The sequence below is a fragment of the Polypterus senegalus genome, chromosome 1 (genome assembly GCF_016835505.1).
Source record: "Polypterus senegalus isolate Bchr_013 chromosome 1, ASM1683550v1, whole genome shotgun sequence".
Taxonomy (NCBI): Eukaryota; Metazoa; Chordata; class Cladistia; order Polypteriformes; family Polypteridae; genus Polypterus; species Polypterus senegalus.
In genome coordinates, this window is record NC_053154.1 from 85478475 (window position 1) to 85503237 (window position 24763).

Sequence of the window (24763 nt, forward strand, 5' to 3'; positions counted from 1 at the left end):
TGTAAGCTACGCAATCTTCAGCCCAAAGTGGCTAACTGTTTACCTTTCAAATAATGTCTTAACTGGGTCTGATTACCGACTATTCACAGCACATAGCATTTAATTAGAAGTCTGCAACAACTCTCTGAATGAAATCTTGGTTTCATTTCTTTATGAAATTTAGGCAGACACTCATTTAAGTTACACATTTTAATGCATCGGTGTCTAATTCAGATCAGTGTTTACAGATTTTTGTCTAAATGTAAAGAACTGTTACCATACTTTGCAGCTGAAAATGAACAAAAAAAGGTGTATGGTTATCAGCAAATACGAGGAGTGATCAAAAAGTTTCAGTCAGAGCCTGAAAGGGATAATTTACAGTGCTGATTACGTATATGGCCACAGGAATAGCTTGTGTGTACTAAACACTGTAAATTACAAGTTATGAAATACGTGATGAAAATGCAGAATATCAATTAATGTGCCACCAATGAATTTCTAATGCTAGAGAAAAATAAGCCTTTGCAGATTCATTCCCAACAATGCAATGTGTTTCAGGATCTGTCCACTTCATACGCCACAGATATAAATTCCGTAATGGGTACATTTTTTTATGATATTAAGGATATTGTCCACCTTGATTACATCTCTCAGAAGACCTACATAACTGATCAGTATCGTGCAGATTTGTTTAGATATTTGCAATATTCAGTTGGGCATAAACTGTAACAAAAGCTGCTGATCAAGCAGCCCACCCTCCCATATCTTTGCCCCACCCCCAACTGCACAAGTTGCAAAGGGTGCCAAGTTCACCTGTGGAGTGAAAGAGATGCCAGGCTCACCACATTTTCCAGACCCGGCCCTGTGTGACTACCCACGTTTCACCAATCTGACAAGCCACCTTCACTGTGTTATGAGGAAGTCAGCTACAGAAAAGTAGTAGCACAAGGAAGACATAACATTATCTGTATTTAAGTGGTACAGAAAAGCTTAGTGAATGTAAGAAGTGCATTACTGTTGCTTGGGAATTATGTAGAAAAATAAAACTTGTTTGGTTTTACTAGGGTTTCTCTTAATAGGTCAGGATAAAAAACTTTTTAATCACCCCTCATAGCTAAGAGTAAAGCAGGGAAGACACAGAGCTGCAAATGACCATAAAATAGCCATTTAAACATAAATTAAAAAAAAAAAAAAAAATCAGATAAATACAATATGATATGTACCAGTAGGAATTTCTAACTACCTACGATTGGAGCAGGAGCATACTGTACCACCTAATTAAACAACATTAATTTAACGGCTAGGACTGGCAGTTTTGCTTGTTCATTTTTTTTTTAACACTTCCGACTGCTGAATTTATAAGAAGCTCCTTTACCCAACAATACAAATTCTCATTTACACTTTAGTACAGATGACATGAGATTAGGGATTCCCTTATTGTTGTGCACTGTAAGAGGCATCTCTTTTTAAAACCTTATGAAAAGGACTCCTGTGACGACAGTGAAGCCTAGAAGTAACATGGCCAACTTTGGGATGCGCAGTTCAGAAGATGCAAGTTCATGTGGCAGTATTTCCATGAAGGTGATATATATGAACGTTCCAGTAGCAATGCCCTCGAGGACACAGTGGGAAAGCTGATGCACGCTACTGGTATTCTCTGTCAGCAAGATACCCAAACCAATCCCCAGAGGTGACATAACAGAAAACAGCAGAATGCACATTACCACAACACCACGTCGCAGGTGGTTTTGCACCAACTTGAAGGTCAAACTGAAAGCTATGATACATTTGTGAATAAGCAGCGCCAAACAGATTTCAAGAACTTTGTCGGTCTGCTTCTGAAGTCCAACTGCAAGACCTTCAAAGATGGAGTGTAGAGATAATGAAAACACAAGGATAAAAGTGCGTATTGCTGAATGGGAATTGAAATCTACATGAAGATGAACACCTTCATCCCTGTCCCTTTCAGCTTCATGCGAGTTACCAGACTGAATGTTTGATGCTACAAGCAGATTACGCCTCTCATCTATGGAACCAAGGGACTGGTCTTTGTAGGCCAACACTACTTGTTCCATAATTAGCACTAAGAAGAAACCCATCGTCATGATGAACTCAGGCAGAGGGAACACAAGCTAAAAAAAAATAAGCAAAATAACTGCGTTACTATCATTTCATTATGCCATGTGTAAACCACTAAAGTTTAATTAATAGGCATATGCATAAACATATTTAAATAAAATTACATAATGGCCATTTTTTTAAAATAATGATTACTAAGCAACAAGCAAGGGACAAATTATTTCATATGACCCCTAAAATTCTTTGAATATCCACAAAATGAAGTATTATAAACAGTTTCCAGAATATTTGTTAACTTAGGATTCTACAACATACAGCAACTCTTTTTAACACTAGAATTACCAATGCTTATGAAAAAACTTGTAAATCTGGACCACCTTAAATCCGCTTGCACGTCTCCATTCTTTTGCCATGTAAATGTGTCGATAATCCCAAGCAGCCTGCTATCCTATCCTCCCAACGCCGCAGAAAGTACAAAAACCTCTCCCAGCTCAAGCCTTGTTTATCAGGGAGTCAGGTACCTAGAGCTGTACAGGCGAAAAAATATATTATTTGGAACACATGCATTTCATGTGTGTTCCATGTCTACAAACATCTGTGTAAGTGTAGGATGACAGAAATGTTGAACACATACCTAAAAGTCAAACTTTTTCCATGTTTTAGTACTAACGACAAAATTTTTGACACGAAGTGTATAATGTGTGAAGACTCTTCAGTATGCGAGCAACTCTTAACTCTAATGTAATTCTGGATGGTGTATGTGCCCAAAAAAGAAGACTGACTGCATTTGTGTACCATTGCTTGCATAATGAAGTGCCAGCACGCATTTTTCGTGGCATTACACGTGTAATTTGTGAGCATGCCCTTGTCGATGAAACAGAGGAAGCTCTGTAGTCGACTTCTGACTTTACGCTGTAGGAAGTAAATAAATCAAGGTAAATAACATTCGATCTGGCTTTTATATAACATATAAATGTTTCTTATGTAAAGACAATCACAAAACAATCAAAAACAGGGCTTTGCACGATATGTTGGCGAGCTCTGTAAGCCGTGCTGTTTCGTTGAAGGACAGGTGTGGGGCAGACTGACTGGCAGGGTGACGCCGGACCTCGTCCTGCATCCAAACTGTGCCATCTTTCACCTTTAAGCCTGCTGCAGCTACGTTGTTCTTACAGTATATGTGAATGTGCGTTTCTTGCGGGGAGGGCTTCTGTTCTCTTTCTCCAATCGGAGTTCACCTCTGTTATATTTATTTAAAAACAGCAATGTCAGAGCGGGGCAAGAGTGAATGCGACTGAGAGAATAAAACTGAATAAAAAAAAAAAAAAAAGCTAACCTTTACAAGTACCATACATTTACAGCGTCTGTTACAGACTCAAATCAAATGTATGTTTTTATTGTATAATAGTAAAAAAAAAGAGCAGCTCACTACTCAAAACGTTTATTTTGAGACACTTGAAGGCTTGAACCCGCGACCTTTTGAATATGAGTCAGCAGTTCTTACAGCTGTACTACCAAAGAAGTCAAGATAAAAAGCCACACTAATCCGATTGCTTTTCCTTCGTTTATAGTTTTGAATAAAAGTGCATTTGTTCTGCTATATTTGTACCTTTTGTGAAAGTGTTTATTTGATATTTGGACTTCAGTGTTCACAGATTATATACTTCATGTCAAAATGTTGTCGTTAGTAAGTACTAAAACATGAAAAGTTTGTCTTTTAGGTACATGTTCAACATTTCTTGCATTTCCTGTCATCCTACACTTACATAGATCTTTGTAGACATGGAACACACATGAAATGCATGTGTTCCAAATAACAATATATTTTTTAGCCTATACAGCTCTAGGTACCCGACTCCCTGATAAACAAGGCTTGAGCTGGTAGAAGTCTTTTGCTGTTTCTGCAGCAGTGGGAGGGATAGTATGCTGCTTGTTGCTTGGGATTATCGATACATTTACAAGACAAAAGATGCTAACGGAGAGGTGCGAGCAGATTTAAAGTGGGCTGGATTTACAAGGTTTTTTGTAAGCTTTGGTAATTCTAGTGTTAAAAATGTGCATTTACCCAGGCCTGTGTACTGTATGTTAAACTTAATTACCCAAGCCCACATATGCAAATAAAGCAGGCACACCAGGATTTTTACTTTAGAAAGGAGGAAAAAAAGTTTGTAGGGACAACTTATAACTACTAAGCTGCCAGTTGCTAAAAACAGATTACTGAATAATCTAAAATGTTGTTTTTTGGAAAATATGTGGCAAAACATACGATTTCATAAAACTGCTGAGATAGAAGGTTGATGGTAAAGCCACAAGTACAAGAAAACGTTTCACAATTTACCAGCAACTGACAACAATGGCAGAAAGAGAAACAGGGTTATTGGCCTCTGCGAAACCTGACTAACAGAGGTAGATTTCTTCACAAATTAAAGGATATTGTAGTTTGTGCATGTTAGTTGGACCTTTGTCAACCTACATGTACAGTACGTATAACTTTTAAGCGTTATTTGCTTTGCATAGAATTTTGGCGGCTATGGGTAGAAGAGATCGCTTGAACCTTTGACTCTCAAAACTTATTTAGTGGACAGATTATTATTTTCCTGGATGAAATAATCAGTCTCAATAATTAAGAAATCTTTTAATTTATACTGCTGAGGAAAATGTGCAGTGCTAAGCTCAGAAACGCAATTTTGAGAACAGTAGGATAACACGTAAAAAGTAACGTGTCTTCAGCAGTCCGATTACTTTTAAAAAGTGCAGAGTAACATAATGCAATACTTATCGCAATGAAGTAAACATACCTGCATTGTAATTATTCCAGCAGCACTGGATATAAGGCAAGGAGCACATGTACCTGGTCCATTATATGGCCCAATCACACAGTCAAGGAGTATGCAACACATACAACATACTTACAATATACATGTTGTACACTACAAAAAAGGTTTAAGGGACTGGGAGGTATTTATCTGCAAACATTTATCTTTTCATTTTATTGATAGCCAGAAAGAGACAAATGTGCTGAATGGGTGTTTGGCTTATTTTAGTAATTAACTGAAAAAATTTAATACAACTTTCTTTGTGACTGAAAATAAGTATATGAAATATTACCTACATGCATAAACCCTTCTGTACTTGGCTTATACTGCATAGAACATGATTTTTTTCCTAAAACAAAGTTAAAATGTGTTACTTCTGTTCTGATGATATAATATAGTTGGAACTAAATATAACTGTAACATATAATTAATTTGTACCAGTGTTCAAAGGTTCCCAACCAATTTTGCTACTACTGAAGACACCACATTGTTATAATGCAATTAGAATGTCTCTTTCTTTCAAAGTAGTTCGTTCATTCTAACAGGACCCAACTTAAAATTTGGCAGCAAAGGGCAGAATTTTAATATTGGACGAAAATAATTTTGATTCTTTAAAGAAATCTGTTACTATACCAAATGTAATAACGGGGACTTAAGTCGCTGCATTTGGGCAACTCCTCAGATCAGGGGTACCTAAAAAGAAGGCAACTTGGAAGTAGACAGCAGAAAACGCTCCTGTCACAATGGTAGCTATGCCTAGATTGGTGCAATGCTGTGTGTTGGCAGAAGCAGGTAACACAAGTATTAAAAGCCTCAAAAAAGCTCTTAAAATATTGATTTGGAGCCATTCAAGTGACATTTTTCATTTCTGATAAGGAAATCAGATGCTGCCTGCTTTTGTGATGCATGATTAAGGCTCTATCGCACAGTAGCTCCAAGCCAGGTATCTCAGTTTTAAAAGTGCACTGAAGAGAGAGTGGAACAGTACTTTTAGCATGTAGGGCAGGAGCAGGAGAAAATGTGTCGAAAGGACTGAAAGTTGACTCTGTAAGGGATCAGGATGAAACCTGTACAATGTGAATGGGAGTAGTATTTATATTAAAAAAATAAAAATAACCTAGCAGCCTCCTGTTTAAGCATTTTTTGTATGTTTAGAGAAGATTATTCTAATTCTTTTTATAGCTACTAAAGATTTTTAAATTCAAGGCTTTGATATTACACAATCCTGCAATGTACAAAGCATACTCAATTCAAATGGATGGATGGAAATGTTTTACTACCAGATACCACGGGTAGTACTGGTACCTCATAGCACCTGAACCCTTGATTCCTGGTTGCAGGGGTCTCTGTGTATTGTTTGAATAAGGTTCCATTTACATGCAAAAGACATGCAAATAAATTGAATGAGAAATCTCAGTTGGCTTAGTTTGGACACATGACCCAATATGCTCTATAAAATTAATTTTATTTAGTATGGTCTTTAAACTATTTGTGGATCTTCATGGAAGCATTTACAACTTTTTAGAGAAAAGGGAAACAATAATTACACTAGCAATCCCTTCATTTAAACTGATTTTTTTTTGTGCAGGTACAATGCATTTTTTCCAACAGTGGCACGTGACGATAAGTGGGGCAGATCTGAAAATACCACTTGGGCAGTTACTCTACCTAACAGACTTGAAGGTGGGGAAATCTGGTGACACTAATTTAATTTAAAAAGTGCTCCAATTGTCATATGAAAATATTCATTTTAATATTATACATAATATATATTCAAATATACACTGCAGAGGTAAAATACAAGTGGTCCCCAATCAGCTCAACTGATGCAATAATTAGAAATCAGCTTTAATGCAAGACTGAACAATTTCAGCTGATTTAAGGGTAAACCACAACATTTTAATGCCTTAAACCTTTAGAATTTCATAACTTTTCTAAATTAATTGAAAATATAGAACTGCTTACAGTGACTTGAAGATTGTTAAATGTTTCTGTGATTCCAGCCAGGTAATCGGGCACCAAGTCCAAAAGACATGTAGCAAGGAACACTCCACCTGCAAAGCAGCTCACCAGGCTCATATTTCTTCGGCAAGTACCTGGATGAAAACACAAAATTACAAAAACAGAGAAGACAGAAAATATGACACCAAGGAAAATTTTTTTTTTAACAATTAAGCCAATTAAAAAAAAAATAAATAAAGGTTTCAAGTTGCTTATAAAAGGCTCAGCTAAGAGGAAACACACAGGTAATCTGCTAGTAAAATATTACTATATATGAACTCAAATCTCATACATTTTCATTGCTAGAACATGGAACACCAATGATTCAACGATGCTCCACATCAACATGCAAAACACAAGAACACAGACTTGTGTAACGCTAAAAAATGCTGAGAAAGGGTTCTAGAGGAATGGAAAAACATCTCAGGTCTCATTTATAAAGCTTAATGTATATTTGAGCATGAAAGTATGCGTACATCAACCTTGTACATATGCAATCATGAAGCTGTAGACATTCATTGGCTGGTAAAACAGTCTCCCACATGGCACATCTATTAATGTGAGAGGCACACAAACAACCTTTGTTAGAGTGTCTCCAGAAAACACAATCATTGAAATCCAACAATCATTTGCTACTGCAAATATCATGAGCTTCAGTCATCAGCAGTATGTATGTGTGCACTGGGAGTAGGAAAAAGCACATTTACGTTTTTTGATTTTGATCTGCAAATGGAGATGACTTTTTATGCAATTGTCAGTCTCATCTTGGCATCGCAGATAACATATCACATTGGAATGAAACTGCTTACTGTTAACAAAAGCAGCTTGATTCTCGCTAGGTGCCCTTATTGCAATAGGAGTACAACCAATTACTCTGATGATGTTGGGAAAGCTGAACACTGCTACAAATTGCCTTTTTATGTTGGCAAACACAAGTCATGTTTTATGTATGTGCGCTCACACCATACGAAAACTGTATGTCATCATCTTGTTGGGTAGCTAAAGACTTCCAGCATAGCAAATTTAGCGAGTGAAGCTTGCCAGATTTATTTCTGACCCGTTGGCCAGTTCCAAACAAATGGTAGCCTATGAAAACGGAGGGGAAAAAACAAAAGCTTTCTTAAAGGGGAACTAAAATACATCATCTATACATCATATTCATCATTTTTGAGATTTAATATTTTTGTCACATCAACGCAAATGAAAACAGCATGGTGATATGAATTATTAAAAACATGACTCATCATTTAGCTGGTTTAGCTTCAACTTCTTGCTTGATCAAGGGTGTCACCATTTCCCAGTTTCAATGGGTCAGAGCTGCCATAAATATTTAATAAATATTCTTGTCTTAAAAATAGTAAACACTGGCCTGAAAAGCTGCATACACACATTTTGCTCCTCTTTTTGTGCATATGCAAGTTTTATAAATCTAGCCCCCAAGAAATCCTGATTTATTTCACACTAACAGGAGTAGAAACACATTAAACTCCTCACTGGTGCATGGCTCTAGCATGGTAAACGTCAATTGCACAAAGAATAAGAATTATGAGGTGAATAACAGGTACTTGTGAAAGGCAGTGGCACAGAGCCTGCCAGGCCAAAGGCAGTATGACTATCTATAGGCAGGCCCAAATTTCTTCTACCAATTCGGGGAGAGCAAATTAATGGCTTAAATCCCCTGTTATGTAACAAAGAATTCCTTTGCTTCTTTAAGGCCTTCCTCTGCTTAAACTGTAGTATCTTCTTTAATGTGAACTAACATATGTGAAGTTCAAGGGTTTGCTTTAATGCTTTTTATGTGCAAAGGTTTAAAAAGGGCCAAAGCTTTTATATTTGCGAGCGGGTCAGAAATATGTGGACTATGAGGCCCTTAGCACACTGCAAGATGAGCAATGCTTTTTGTTTATGATGGATGAAAGGACTGAATTGATAGATGCTTCAATAAGTTGTAAATATTTTTTAACAGGCTATTAAAGAATAAAAAAAGGCATATAAAGATTGCAGTGTCATAGATGTTCAATGGTGTGGTCAGTCTGAACCCCTAAAGGGAAAGGCACAAGTATTCAGAAAAATAGATAATACTAAATAAATGTGAGTTAACACCAACATTATCGAACCATTCAACAGGTGAATATGTTTATGATAGATAGATAGAATATATGTTTAGTAAGAATAAAGTTAAAAGTTGAACAAAAACTTAAAAGCAGACAACTGAAAAATGCAACATACAGAAATGTGCAAACTGTTACCTGTTAAAAGAAACATGCTTTTAATCTCTTTTACTCAACTTAACAATAAATGAGAGAGTGGATGGAGGACGAGATCAGCTTTGTTTAAATTTGAAGTTTTATGCTGAAAGTCATTGATCAGACGTGGGGTATATACGTTCAGTTTGCCAGATATTAAGTTGGCATTTGAGCATGGTGATGTGCCTGAAACCAGGGTAGATACTTAAGTGAGATATACAAAAATAATACATATGTGCTTAGCAGGTTTTACTTTCAACGATCAGAGAACAAAAAGGCAATGAACTGACATATCACAGCAGGCACAAGGTACCTGGTCTGGTCTTTACAAGTGAGATAATGTATTTAAAAAAACTTCTATTAAGCCAACAATCCATCCATTCAATCGTCCATTTTCATACATCTGCCCTCTGATCCAGGGCAGGGTCATGTGGAAACTGGAGAGTGCGAGACAGGAACAAATTTTTTGCAGGATGCTAGTTCATCACAGTGTGAACACACATTGACACACATGCGCGCACGTGAATGAACGCACATATATACACACACACACACACACACACTGTGACTAGGGCTAACTTAACATGGTCAATTCACAAAACCTGCAAACCTTTTTAGACTGTAGGAGGTAACTAGGGCACCAGGAAGAAACCAATTGTAGACACTTGGAGAACATGCAAAAACCATGCAAGGAAGCACCCAGGACGTGAACCCCGGTCTGCTTGTTGTAAGGCATTAGTGCTACCACTGAGTCACTGTGCCACCCTAAGCCAATAATCAAGATGTTAAAAATAACTCACCAGGAATTAAGTTACAAGGAAACAGAGCATTTTATTATCATTCTCAGTGCAGGGCAATTCAAAGGTAACAGCTGAAGAAATGCCAGGTCTAGTTGCATTATGAATTCTCCTGATTAACTGCTTGTGTATTATGCCAACAGTTGATTTGAAGAGAGGAATGTTATTTAAAGAAATGGAAGTCCATCCATCCATCCATTTTCTAACCCGCTGAATCCGAATACAGGGTCACGGGGGTCTGCTGGAGCCAATCCCAGCCAACACAGGGCACAAGGCAGGAACCAATACTGGGCAGGGTGCCAACCCACCGCAGAGAAATGGAAGTGCTTTTGGCAATTTGATTAGAACCTGTTGTTACAATATTTACACAAAGTGGGGAGGAAACAAAAATATATCCCCGTTGAGAGCTAGTACATTCAAAAAGAATTAAGAGGGATGTAGGAAGCTGCAAAAATTAGTGCAGCTTACATAATTCTGAGATGGCTAATGGAGAAGTTGAAATCTTCTGCAATGTGTCAGATACAAGACATGGCAACTACTGCTAATTTTTAATATTACAGTAAAGGAAATAAGTGTTTGAAATAAAGTAAATATGTACATGAAATAAACATGTACCAACATACAGTAGAGCTAATGGAAGTAACACTGTTAAATAAGGTACTGAATTAGATACAAAATAAATTAAAAATTAAATGAGCAAATTAAAATTAAGAAAAATGTACTTAATCAGTAGATAATCTACAGGATGTTATTGTTCTGTTAATTTTAACTTTATTAATCCTTAGTTTAAATCTAGTGGAAGAAACAGCCAAAAACATTACACCAGCAAGAGACTCGGCAGTTAAGTGTATGGCTCTGAATTATCAGGAATCTGATGTGCACTCTAAGCAAGGTACAAACATTTAATACAGAATAAAACTCACCTGGTGCAATTCCAAGCACTCCTGAAAACCTAATCATGAAGAATGGTCCAAACCCAAATAGCATAGTCACGAGCAGCAGTATTACCAGTGAAATCAGTTTGACCTCCAACCCAGTCATTGTTTCAACCGACTCCAATGTTGTATCTGAGCCCTTCTCAGAATCCATGGTGTTCACTGTAACGATTCAGTCCTGTGTTAAACAGACTCTGTTTACTTCTCTTCATCCATGCATATTTTTGTGTTGATTATAAACCTAAAAATGAGAAATTATCAATATTACACAACAAATTATAGGCATTTCATAATTATTAAACACAAAGCAAATAATCTAAAATTTTATGAATTATACTGGATTCTACAGTAGACCAAACAGGACCTTTTCTCCAGTGACCGAATGTCCTACATTTGCAGTTGCCCCAGATTGAAAATTTTAAATGTCACAGTTAATATGCAAATGTGCTAGATATGTGAATCTTTTTGGGTAATTTGATGCAAAACTCCAGTTTTTAGCCACTGAAGAGAGAGACAGAGCTCCATGAAGTGACAGATACAGGTAAACAATGCTTGGTTTAGTTTTAATGGCTTTTGAACACCTTTTAATTGAGTAAGTAATATGACTATAAATGTGGAGAGGATTCAGTATAGTCTAAAACTAGAAAAAGCAAATGGGCAGCTTTTGTTGGATTTTATCTTGTTAGCTGCTGGATGATGAGGCTTGGTGTTGATGTCTCAAAGCACTGTATGGAGTCAGTGTTTAACAGGGCATAGTCTGATACACACTGGTGCATAGCTACAATGTTTATTAATTCAACTAGTTCTTCAGAAAACACTGACCAGTAACATTTTTCCTTCTTAAGGCCCTAACTTGCATGTCCATATACCTACAAGAGTCTGCATGATGTAAATTCTGTCAGTAGTCACTATGTGTGGATATGCAGGTCTGCAACTACAACCCTACTGATTCTTCTGTCAGCACAGTCAACTGCGTGTCAACTGTACATGTGGTAGGCAACAAGATGTAGAATTGCTCAAAGAGAAGGCCAGTGAGCACACATGGAACGATTCTGTATCAGTACAGTGCCACACAAGCTTGAAGGCAATATAAACAGAACAGGATGTGTGTTTGTCTGTGGCCGTATCTGCAGCTATTTTCAGTTTTGGAGCACAAGTTTTCCTTGCAAGTAGTCATCCTTATAAAAGATGGTGTCTGTTGCTGGTCACAAAAGGTGTTGGACATGTGGTAGGCTTTACATTTGTTTATGTAAGGAATCAACCAAATTTGTAAATATTTGTACACTTCTATTATGGCCCTGGAGAGTGTTGATGTGTTGCATGTTGGTAAAGTCAGAATTGCACTGTAATCTGTACATGTTACAATACTATTACTACTACTGTTTAGAACTAGAAGGATTCTATGCCATAACAGCTTAGCATTGAAAACTGACAAATCAATATTCACCATTAGGGTTTGTGAAAATTAAACAGACACCAATTATCCCATGGAATGTTACATGAAATAAAGAGGCCTGAGTTTTTCATTATAATCCAAATTCTTGAAATATACTGTATTTAAAAGACTTTAAGGTCTAAACAAGTAAAATAATATTTAGCATTACCAAGCAGGTTAAATTAGAAGGAAGCAGTACATTTCTAAAGCAGAAAACAAAGTATAAAAGATTTATAAAATACATTTTCATTAGGCAGATAAATCCACACTTGTTACTGTACTGGCTTAAAATGAAAGCTGCTGCTTTTCACAGCAAAGTATTCTCTTTACGATAATTTATTCACAACTTCTGAAGAAAAAAAAAAAAAAGAAAAGCTCAGTACACTGATGAAATGCACACAAATGACACAGAGTTAACCACCTATAGTATGTACGGGCTGTACCCCCGGTGGGACACTTTCATGTTTCAAAGTTTTTTGTTTAGGTTGCAATAAACTCGCAACTCAGTCAAAAGAAATGGTATTCTACTTTCGCAAGGGTATCTTTTTTCAAATAAATCATAAGTTTCAGCATTATTTGCTCTCTTTCATTAGTAAAATATGTAATTGTCACACATATATATCAAGACATCACAGTTGAGGGAATCTGCTTTTATCAAAGATCCCACCTATGATGCATCACACACAATGAAAGTCTTGCTACCATTAGATAGCAGAGTTTTTGACCTTACCAATGAGCTACAGTGGTGTATGACTGGTCACTTGTACTACATGTTAAAGCTGTGTGTAAAACACAGGAAATATATTGCATATGCGACAGCTGATCTTTACCCATCTTTATGCTTAAGCTTCTGCCAAGAGTGCATTTGGACTGTTAGGTTGATGTGTAACACATTTTGAATATTGTACTACAGAATTATACTGTGAACAAGTCTCATGTGTTTTGTCATGCAGTGACTGCTGTGATGGTGCGGGTCCCGCTTCATGCTTCCTCTTCCCTTTTGGGTGCCTCTCCAACCCAACATGGTCGGTAATGTAACCGTATGAGTTTGGCAAAAGGGTACAAATCACACTCAGAGCAAGGGGATGGTAGAAAAGTGCAACAGTGCTTTTATTAAAACAAACAAAAGACAAAACCAAAACAGTGGCTATAGTGAAAGTGCGGTGATTCAAACTGTTTCAATAAATAATCCATAAAAAAGGTAAAAATCCATGTGTTTAAAACCAAACTAAAATGAGACTAAATACCTGCAGCAGTCATTGGGGAAAACCAGCCAAACACAGTTCACTCCCTGTCTCTGCAGATCACCCAAGAATTGCTCAGCTGGAGAGACTTCAGCCACTGCAGTCCTCTTGCTACCCACCACCATTTTGGCTGCCTCCGTTGGCGTTTGCCAGACTGCTCAGGGTTGGTTGTCCTCCAGTCTTCCTTCTCACACACACCGTCATCCCTTGGACAGAACCACCTCGCTCTGACATGGGACCCTTTCGGCCAACTGGCTTGTCCACTCTTTTTTCACCCCCAATGCTGCTCTCACTCTCTGCCTCTCTTTCGTTCCCTCTCTTTTCCATCTTTCCTCTTCTCTTACGGCTCAATCATGCATCGAATAAAGCCGATTAAGCAAATGAGAACGATCGCACCCTCATGTGCAGGTGTGACTCGCCCCAATTACTTCATCAACTCCCCACGGCTGCACAATCGCACCCACAGAGACTGACACGGCCAAATGGATTATTTAAAAAAACTGCCACTCTTTCAGAGCCACGGACTCGCTGCACCATAACTGGCACCTGCAACTTGAAATGGACCGAGAAACACTGATTTAGGTGTATGTGTGGTGCCCTGTCCAGGACTGTTTCCTGCCTAGCACCCAGGGCTGCCAGAAAAGGCATTGTCCATACCCCCATTGCCTAGCACTGGAAGACGCTGGTATTCAAATATATGTATGCATTTAATTAATCCCAGATTTGAAATGCAAAAAAGTTAACAAAAAGGAAAATAACATGAACACACAAACATCTCTGGGGCAATACAACAGAAGGTAGGAGATGTGTGAATTGACGCACAAAAACTCCAATCTATTGTACAAAATGTAGGGTTAAACAGAAATTGTTTTAAGGATTGGCATGAAAAACAATTTTGAAAGTAAAGGTTTTGACGAGTACATAATTATACATACATAGCTAAGATTTTTTACTTGTTTCATCTGACTGAGATAAACTGTATGTATGTATGTATATTTTTTTCCCATAAAAAAATATATATTATTGCAACACAGTTGTTTAAGTAGAAGAGACTAGATGCTTCCAAAAAGAGGGACACCTGGTGGCAGACAGTACAACTTTGCAGTGTTATGGGATAGGACATCTAAACTTGGTACAATGATAACTGACAAAATTAGGCACAAAAGAAAATGGATTTGAAGACTGTGCATCATAAAACATTGTGGTTATGTATGGTAATCCAGTCTTCTGTAGAAAAAAAACTTGAAATTACAAAATTCTTTTGCACTTAATTTAGTTGATATTGGAGTAAACAAAGGTCTTTAAACATAAAATATGTACTCTACACCCATTTGCAGCTCCTTTATTATACAAGTAAAATAGCAGCCATTTATTTTTGTTTATGTAATTTAGGTGCAATAATGTCAAAAACCCCTTAGTGCATATGGGGTTAAACACTTTCCATGTATGTTTGATAATTAAACTAAATGTAAAGGTAAAACTCTTATTACCGTGTTTATTTACACACACAAAAAACCACAAAACTGGTCTCGAGTTGATCAGTATCAAGTACATTCTATGTGGTTGTAAACAGAGCCAACAAAAGCAGGTGTTACTGGAAGTAAGCAAAAATACGAAAACTCATACCTGACAGTATATAAGGGAAGAATCCGTCAGTCTTGTCGAATAAAATTTCTTTCATGATTAAAGGAGCTACAAATATATCAATAAAAGAATGCTAAATCATCTACAACAGCATTATAATGGGGATGGCCAATCTACCAGCAAGACTCATTGAAGTACCACATGCAACTGCTGAAGGATGTTTTTAATATTATTTACCAACATAACTACTTGGCATTAAATTTCCTACAGAGAGCAACTCAAAATACTAAAATAGTCAGGCTTGCCCATCGCTCTTTTGAATTGTGAGGACAGGACTCTTGATTAATGAATGGAGGGTCAGGGAGGTCTTGAGTTGGAAAGCACTATCCTGTGTGAAGAGGATTCCAGTTTGTAGACTATTTTAACTTTACAGAGTTAGCAATATTTTGACAAAAAATGTATGCGTTTTGCACGTTTTTAACATACAACTAGATCACATGACATGTAGATCATACAACACAAGTAATGTGAGATTTTACATGGACATTTTTGACATCATTCGTTGTTGGTCACCATTGGGTCTTGTTCTATCAGAAATTAGTTACATCCGTTTTTCATTAAAACATGAGGTTAAACATTTCTCTCAAGCATTACTGCAAACTACTTGGGGTAAGTAACATATTACAGTGGAACCGAAGCAATTCCCCCCCTCCCCCCATAGGATTGTATGTTACAATTAATCCTTTTCAGACCGTACGAACTGTATGTAAATATATGTAAAGATTAAGCACAAATATAGTTAATTATACCATAGAATGCACAGTGTAATAGTAAACTAATGTAAAAACATTGAATAACACTGACACAAAACACCCAGGCTCCCTGCTCAGCTACACGAGCTGGCTCGCTCGCAGAGGCTCTCTCTCTCTCTGTAGCACCCCCCAAAACACCCAGGCAGGCAGGCAGGCACGCATGTCTGACCGAGAACAATGCAACACGTGCAGAAATCATCGGCGCACACAAACCGAAAGGGAAACTGGCTTGTTCGTATACCGAGTGTGTGGTCGTGAACAGAGGCAAAAGTTTGGCTAACTTTTTGGTGGTGAACCGAGTTGTACGTGTACAGAGACGTTCGTGAGCCGAGGTTCCACTGTACCTGCATAGAGTATTCTTTTAACCTAACATTCGCACCTTAAGAAGGTGACAGAACACTGGAATATCTAAATAAAAACCTACAAAGGCAAAGAAACTGTGACTAGACCAGACTAGATGCAGTGCAAATAACTGCACCACAATGCCACCTATTATAGCATTTAGCCCAAGATTTTTTTCCTTCCTCAACAATACTGATTTGGCTGAAAGTATTCTTTTAAGTGATATTTCTAACCCTCTGGAAGTGAAAAGTGCTACCAAGTTAGAAGTCTGATGTAGAGGCCTGATATCACATTCAACATTACAGTATCTAGAGTTGCAGAGGTCTGCTCTAGCGTCTAACTTTCTCTCTTTCTTTCCTAGGTGACGAAGCGGAAGTAGAAGCAGACAATGGCCGACAGTGAGATGAATCGCGTTGCCGTCGTCGTCGAAGAACTCCAGGCACTCGACAAACAGATTCAGAAACTCCTGTCCAGACGAAGGTACCTCAGAGACTTGAAGGCTCGGCTACTGGACAAACCACACTCAACAACTGAAGTCGACGCAACATCAACCCCACTTCGTGCCGCTCAGTTCCAAGGGCAAGTAAGCTTCACCCCCACGCCTCGTAGGCTCAACGACAACGCAGACGAAGACCTCGACGGGTTTCAGCTTTGCAGGCGGGGGTTCAAGGCTAAAACACCTCCATCGGCATAGGCGAGCATCCCAATCCAGAACCGATTCGACCCTCTCCGCGTCCCTAGTCTGCCTTCAAACCCGGGTGATGTAATCGTGGTAGGTGATTCGATTGTACGAAACCTGAATATCACATGCCCTAATCGAAAATCTTTTGTTTCTTGTTTTCCCGGTGCTCGAGTCCGAGATGTGATGAGGCGGGCGCCGACCTTCTACGAGACGCACAAGAGGGCAATTGGATCCATTATTTTACGCCGCGTAAGCGACATAAGGCACCGAGAGTCGGAGGTTCTCAAGGCTGACTTCGCAGCACTAGTTAAAGACACGAAGGAGAGGACCCCATCCGCAAAAATCTTCATCTCGAGTCCACTACCTCTCGTCAGACGATCAATGAATACTACAGTCGTCTGCTGGGTTTAAACAACTGGCTGAGAGGCTTCTGCAAGACTCAAGACATTGGGTTTATTGACAACTGGGATCTTTTTTGGGAAAGGCCGCGCTTCTTCAAACGGGGTGGACTGCATCCGAATAGATTTGGCCGGGTCCTCTCCGAAAACATCGCTAAGGTAATTCGTCTATCTTGACTGTCTACTTCTACTTTAACCCCTTCGTAATGCTACTGCTTTGATAGGACATAATGGCTTAACAGAGTCTTCCGTTAAAGTGCACAACATTAATAATCTAATAACAAATCTTAATGCACGTAAAAAATCTAGGCAGTGCGGCATAAACACCAATAATTTAATTGAAATTACTACTTCAGATCAACAATGCATTAAACTATAAAACGGATTGTAGATTACATAAAAATACACACAGCGGCGTTAACAAAAATAACTTAATTTTTGTTCCGATACCAATAACACGCATAAAATTCAGCTCTGCCCTTCAGAAACATTAAATATGGCACTATTAAATGTTAGAGCTTTAACTAACAAGACATTTTTATAAACGATCTTATTAGTGATAGAAAGATTGATTTTATTGTACTAAGTGAAACATGGCTTAACTCATGGGCGCAGCTGTTTTAATCGAATCTCGCCTCCGGATTACAGTTTTACTCGTGCAGACCGCCAGGGGAAAAAGGGGGGCGGATTGGCAAACATTTACTCGAGCCGATTAAAATGTAAAGATGTTAGTTTTGGTAAATTTAAGTCCTTTGAGTATCTCGCCGTTGTTATTCATGGAGATTCTCACGTTCTAGTATTATCCGTGTATAGACCTCCTAAATATAACGCGTCTTTCTTGAGGAATTCTCTGACTTAATGTCAATTTTAATTACAAACTATGACACACTCTTAATAGTGGCGACTTTAACTTTCATATCGACAATCAGTGTGACCAAAAGTAAAGAATTCATGAACCTCCTGGACTCTTTTGATTTGAGACAGCTCGTTAATCAGCCTACACATAAAGCAGGTCATACGTTAGACTTAGTGATTACTAAAGGACTTAAAGTTGATATAAAGCAGGTCATTGATATTGGTCTATCAGACCATTTCCTTCTACTATTTAATATAGAAATAAAGATAGAAAACACTCATGAGAAGCATTTTGTTAAAAAACGCTTCTTTGACTCATCAGCAGCTTTAAAACTTACAAACATTCTAAGCAATCAGTCCGTTTATAGTGCCAACTATAATAGCGAGGATAATGTAAATAGTAAAGTGGAAAACTTTAATTCTAAAGTAAGAACTGCTGTTGACATAGTTGCACCTGAAAAGACAGTTAAAAATCTTCTAGTATTGTTATTCCATGGAAGACCCAAAGAGTGTCTGATTTAAAAGAACATGTCGTAGAGCTGAGCGTAAATGGAGGAAAACTAAACTAACTATCCATTATGAGATATTGAAGGTTAAAATAACAGAATACAATAACACAGTCCGTCTTGAGAGGCTGCTATTTCTCTAATATTATAAATAACAATGCTAGTAATCCCAGAGTCTTATTTTCTACAATTGATCGTCTGTTAAACCCAGGTAACACAAAGGAATGCCCCAGAATACTTCCAGTGAAACCTGTGAGAACATTGCTGTATTTTTCAATCAAAAATTAATGATATTAGAGATAACATAGTATATCTCCCCAACACTGCAGAACCTCCAAAGCCCGGTACTCCATTATAAACAAATTAAATGCTTTCACCAGGATAGATTTACCTGAATTACATAGTATAATCTCTCAACTGAAACCCTCCACCTGCGTCCTTGACCCAATACCAACCAGGTTTTTCAAAGAAATATCAGGCGTGCTAATTGACAATATTCTGGACATAGTTAATTGTCATTAGATACGGGGTCTTCCAGACTGTCTTAAGACTGCTGTAGTTAAACCCCTGCTCAAGAAAAATAATCTTGACCCCTCTGCCTTTGAAAATTTTAGACCCATCTCTAACCTGCCCTTCTTAAGTAAAATTCTAGAGAAGGCAGTCATTATGCAGTTAAATGACCACCTCAATAAACATGCTATTCTTGATAAATTTCAGTCAGGCTTCAGAACAAATCACAGCACAGAAACTGCACTTGTTAAAGTAGTAAATGACTTGGGTAAATGCAGACAGAGGCCATTTATCTGTTCTCATTCCTCTTAGATCTGAGTGCTGCATTTGACACCATTGATCACAATATTCTTAGAAATCACCTCAGTCAATGGGTGGGTCTCTCTGGCAGTGTCTTAAATTGGTTTGAATCCTACCTGGCAGGAGAAAATTCTTTGTGAGTTGTGGTAATCAACTCAAAGACACATGATATCCGATATGGTGTTCCACAAGGCTCTATCCTGGGTCCGCTGTTATTCTCAATCTACATGCTTCCGTTAGGTCAGATTATCTCAGGTTACAACGTGAGCTACCACAGCTATGCTGATGACACACAGCTGTACTTATCAATAGCACCTGATGACCCAGATTCTCTTGATTCACTAGCACAATGTCTTACTGGTATTTCTGAATGGATGAATAGTAATTTTCTCAAACTAAATAAAGAGAAAACTGAAATTTTAGTAATTGGCAATAATGGATTCAATGAGGTTATCAGAAATAAACTTGATGCATTAGGATTAAAAGTTAAGACGGAAGTAAAAAACTTAGGGGTAACTGTTGACTGTAATCTGAATTTTAAATCGCATATTCATCAGACCACTAGGACAGCATTTTTCACTTAAGAAACATAGCAAAAGTTAGACCTCTTATATCATTGAAAGATGCTGAGAAATTAATTCACGCTTTTGTTTTCAGTAGACTAGATTACTGTAACACACTCCTCTCAGGACTACCCAAAAAAGACATAAATCACTTGCAAGGAGTGCACAATGCAGCTAGGAAAAGAAAATCCGAACACATTTCTCCAGTTTTGATGTCACTACACTGGTTGCCTGTGTCATTCAGGATTGACTTTAAAATACTGCTTATGGTTTATAAAGCCTTAAATAATCTGCTCCATCTTATATATCGGAATGCCTGACACGTTATATTCCAAATCGTAACCTTAGATCTTCAAATGAGTGTCTCCTTAGAATTCCAAAAGCTAAACTTAAAAGAAGTGGTGAGGCAGCCTTCTGCTGTTAAGCACCCAAAATCTGGAATAGCCTGCCAATAGGAATTCGCCAGGCTAATACAGTAGAGCACTTTAAAACACTGCTGAAAACACATTACTTTAACATGGCCTTTTTATAACTTCACTTTAACTTAATATTGATACTCTGTATGTTCAATTCATCATAATAACTATTCAGTGGCTCAAAATCCATACTGACCCCTACTCTCTCTTCTGTTTCTTTTTCCGGTTTCTTTGTGGTGGCGCCCTGCCACCACCACCTACTCAAAGCATCATGATGCACCAACATTGATGGACTGAAAGCCAGAAGTCTACGTGACCATCATCATCAGGTCCTTCCATGAAAACCCTAAATACAAAGAGGACTGTTTGATTTATGTTAGGTAGATTGCCCAGAGGGGACTGGGCGGTCTCTTGGTCTGGAACCCCTACAGATTTTATTTTTTTTCCTCCAGCCTTTGGAGTTTTTTTGTTTTTCTGTCCACCCTGGCCATGGACCTTACTTATTCTATGTTAATTAATGTTGACTTATGTTTATTTTTTATTGTGTCTTCTAATTTTCTATTCTTCATTTTGTAAAGCACTTTGAGCTACATTTTTTGTATGAAAATGTGCTAAATAAATAAATGTTGTTGTGGTTGTATTTTGTAGGCGCTAATGACGACAACACAGAGAAATGTCTAGCAAAGGTAGCAGCAGACGATGACTCAAAAATTGATTTTTGTGAAAACATTCTTGCTACAAAAGAGCAGGAGTAAGCACTTCAGAAGGCAAATAATTCATGTGTGTGTGTGTGTGTGCGTGCGTGCGTGCGCGTGCATTCTTTAAGCCATTATGACAGTTTGCCTAAAAACTGGAAAACTAACTTTAACTTTTTTTTTTTTACCTTCCGATTACAACTGCAGATCCCCTACCTCAGAGCCACCACTCCACCCCAAATTAAGTAACTTAAAAAACACATGAAAGGCAAAGTGACACAAAAATTGTGAAAAACTGTTTAGCATTTTAAGTCTAGAAATACAGCACTAAGCAAAAGCAGGCACCACCTACATTAACTGATATTATTTACCTAGGGAAAAAGGTATAATGTTCAGATTGTATTACTTTACTGCAATATCTTAAATATTCAGTAGTGCCTTGAGATTTATGACCCAAAACATTTATTTGTGAATATAAGATTGTCTGCTTTGATCCTTATTTAACGCATGCATGGGTTGTGGAAATGTGGATTGTGCTCCAGCACACTTGATTCAATGCCTAAAACTACTGAAATTTCTACAGACCAATACTACTGCAATGGAAATTGGCCCATCTGTCCTTGTGTAAAGATTAATAGGATGAGCAACAGACAAAATTTAAATTATAATTAATCCATCATAAATCCATGTAATAAATCTTTGACAAAATGTCAGTGCAAATAATGATGTCATCTAACCATTTCAACATTTCGAACAGTTCAGCTATTCAAGATTGCCAAATATAGCTTACAATACTGAGTGACCTCACCAAAAAAAAAAAAAAAAAGAGAGAGAAATGTATAGTCTGAGTGCTTAAATCAAATCTCTACCAAAAGTATGACAGCAGGTGCACTAATCATGAAATGAGCTACAAGGAATCATAACGTGGAGGTGAAAGGTTGCTGCACTGAGAAACAAGGAAAAATTTGAAGAGGACAGCTTGGCATTTTGTCATAAAAAAATAAATAAAAATCTAATTTTTGTGAAATCAATCCTGGTATGCATTTTACCCATATTTATGCAGAATGAATGTCAATAATTTGTTAATATTTACTGCCTCAGACTTGCCTTATTAAAAGAGTTAAGGGTTTTGTTTCAGGTTTACTCTAGTGCACATTTATTAAGCTTGACTTAACAAAAGTTTCTGGGGCAAATTAATGTATTGTTCAATGGTAGAAAAGAAAAAAAAAAAAACACCAAACTTATTCCTAAAAGCAAAAATAAAAACTAAAACAAGTTTTGCTTCTTACTATGTATCAATAAATAAACAATAAATTAATGTATGTCACTTTCAATTTACCATGACATATGTTTTATTTAATCACTGCCCCCTCTTCATAACCATAAGTAATATATGAATATATACATGCTCTGAGCCTAAAATGTACCCATCATATGGCATATTTGTGTGCAAAATGTAACAAAGGCACATTGTTTTTGAGATGTTTCATGGACCATGTCTTACCTGTCAGAAATCTATAATGTAGACAGCCATGTTGCATTTTCATACTTCTTACCATTGACAAATTACTTAAGCGGTCTGTGCTTTAGCTGCCCTACTATGTGAACACCTCTGTAAAATGATTTTTATACATGTTACCCAAAGCTCCAAATTCTAAATATAATGTTGCAAGAGGCCACAGTTCATCTCAGCAGTATCACTGTCCACGGCATGGCAGATGTCATTATATAAAATAAAAAATATTTGCAAAGCCATGCCATCATATTGTTAGGATCTTCCTTAGGAATGCTCATTTTTATTTGGCAATTGGGCTTCCAAAAATACATGTTTTCTACATGTAAGTAAAATTGATAATCAGTGATATGAGGTACATACAGTTCAAACCAAACAGATGTTCTCTTGCAATTAACAGGAATATTTTACGTTTATTATTGCCCCGGACGCCACGCAACCCTTAAATGACTTAGATTAAGCAAAATCACTAGTGTTTATACGTTAAAGGAACTGTTAAGTGTTGTCCTGATACTTACATGTATATATAGTATACCTAATGACCATTTACATATATAATTCTTAAATTTTAGATTAACACAGGTGACTGAGTTTGCTTTGCATGTTACTTTTTTTTTCTTTTTTACTCGGGAACAGCCAACTATTCCCTTAAAAACATATTATAGTTAAACAATGCCTAGTTTTTACAAAAAAACAGCAAATTGCCGATTGTGTATTAGGAGTACATATGAAAAAAACAAGAAAGGATAGGACAGGTTTGTTTAAAACCCATCTTCTACACAAAATCTTAAAGACAAAAAAAATAAACCAATTATCTATGAAGACAGACTCGATAACGTGTTTTAAAACTGATCTGCTAATAACAGAAATGTATACAGGCTTGGATTCAGAATTACTGTCATGATTACCTTCAAACTTGTAGTTGTTGGTGAAGGTCTGGTTAGGACGCCTGCCAATTTAATCGAAACCTCTGTTTTTAAAAACGCCGTAATATTTTGGGGATTCTTTCACATATTGCTTTATTAAATGATGACACATTTATGGGCTCTCAAGTTACCTTAAACAACAAATAATTTGATTTATCCAAAGGTGTTTGGAAGAACGAAAATAACTTTTAGGCAAATTTGCCTTCATGAAGTTACTCGACTATGACGTTTTCAAATCTTCAAACCTTTATTACCTTTCTGAAAAACTGCCGTGAACGATTACTTTGTTTACCTTAAATAAAAATCAATCATTTAGATTCTGACTTAATTATTCTTCCAGTAGTTTCAGCAGTTCTAAAGTGAGAGCAGTCAAAGCCAGGAAGGGAAGGGGGTAGGGGGATGGGGTCCTGAGCTCAGCTGAACCAAGGCGCTTCCCGGAATGTTGCGCACGGAGATGGAGTGACTTCCAGTCAAAGAAGGCGTTTTGGCAGTCTTCACAATGTCTCCTTCTTGATGTTCGAGAAGAGTTTCGATAGGTCTACAGCACTTTCTCAGCGAAAACGTCGGCTTTCCATTTCACGAAATGTCACTTTAATCCAAGAAACAGACCTGTTTTAGGACTTTACAAAAACGTGCTTTTACATACCGCTTCAAACCACAGTTAACTTTGTTTCCACCTCATAATACAGAATTCATTTGTCATATTTTAGTCGGTAGTTTTCACAGCTATAGCATATTGGATGAGAAATGAGATAAAACGCCTGTGGAGTATAACTGAAAGACCCGTAACACTTACCTAAACTGGTACTCACTCCATCAGGCGGACTTCCTTCGACTTTTGAAGTAAACAGTCAATCAGAACTAACGGGAGAGGCGGGCTTTAGTAATATGACGTCTTTTTTACGAGCCGTGCTGAGAGGTCAAACGCCAGATATTGATTGTTCACTTATCCAATTGTACTAAAGGAAGGCGCGACGAATTTATTTTCCCCGCCCACCTGAATTGGCGTAGCCTGTTCATTGTAGTAGAGCATGTCAGTCACTAACCGCAGCGACAGTACTTACTTTCTTCCTGAGCAGTTCTCGAAACGACGTGTTTGGAAAAGGCACGGGTTTACCCTAAAATCTCT

General features: G+C 37.4%; 1 protein-coding gene across 1 annotated transcript; it reads right to left on the reverse strand.

Moving 5' to 3' along the window:
• Positions 1 to 1305: 1305 nt before the first annotated feature.
• On the reverse strand, positions 1306 to 24510 carry LOC120528536 (zinc transporter ZIP1-like). Its single transcript, XM_039752719.1, has 4 exons — positions 24431 to 24510; positions 10842 to 11094; positions 6840 to 6970; positions 1306 to 2111 (listed from the first exon to the last, which is right to left on the reverse strand). Exons 2-4 carry the CDS (start codon positions 11005 to 11007, stop codon positions 1446 to 1448), a joined length of 963 nt encoding a protein of 320 aa, XP_039608653.1. The 5' UTR covers positions 11008 to 11094; positions 24431 to 24510; the 3' UTR covers positions 1306 to 1445.
• Between the last annotated feature and the right edge of the window lie 253 nt (positions 24511 to 24763).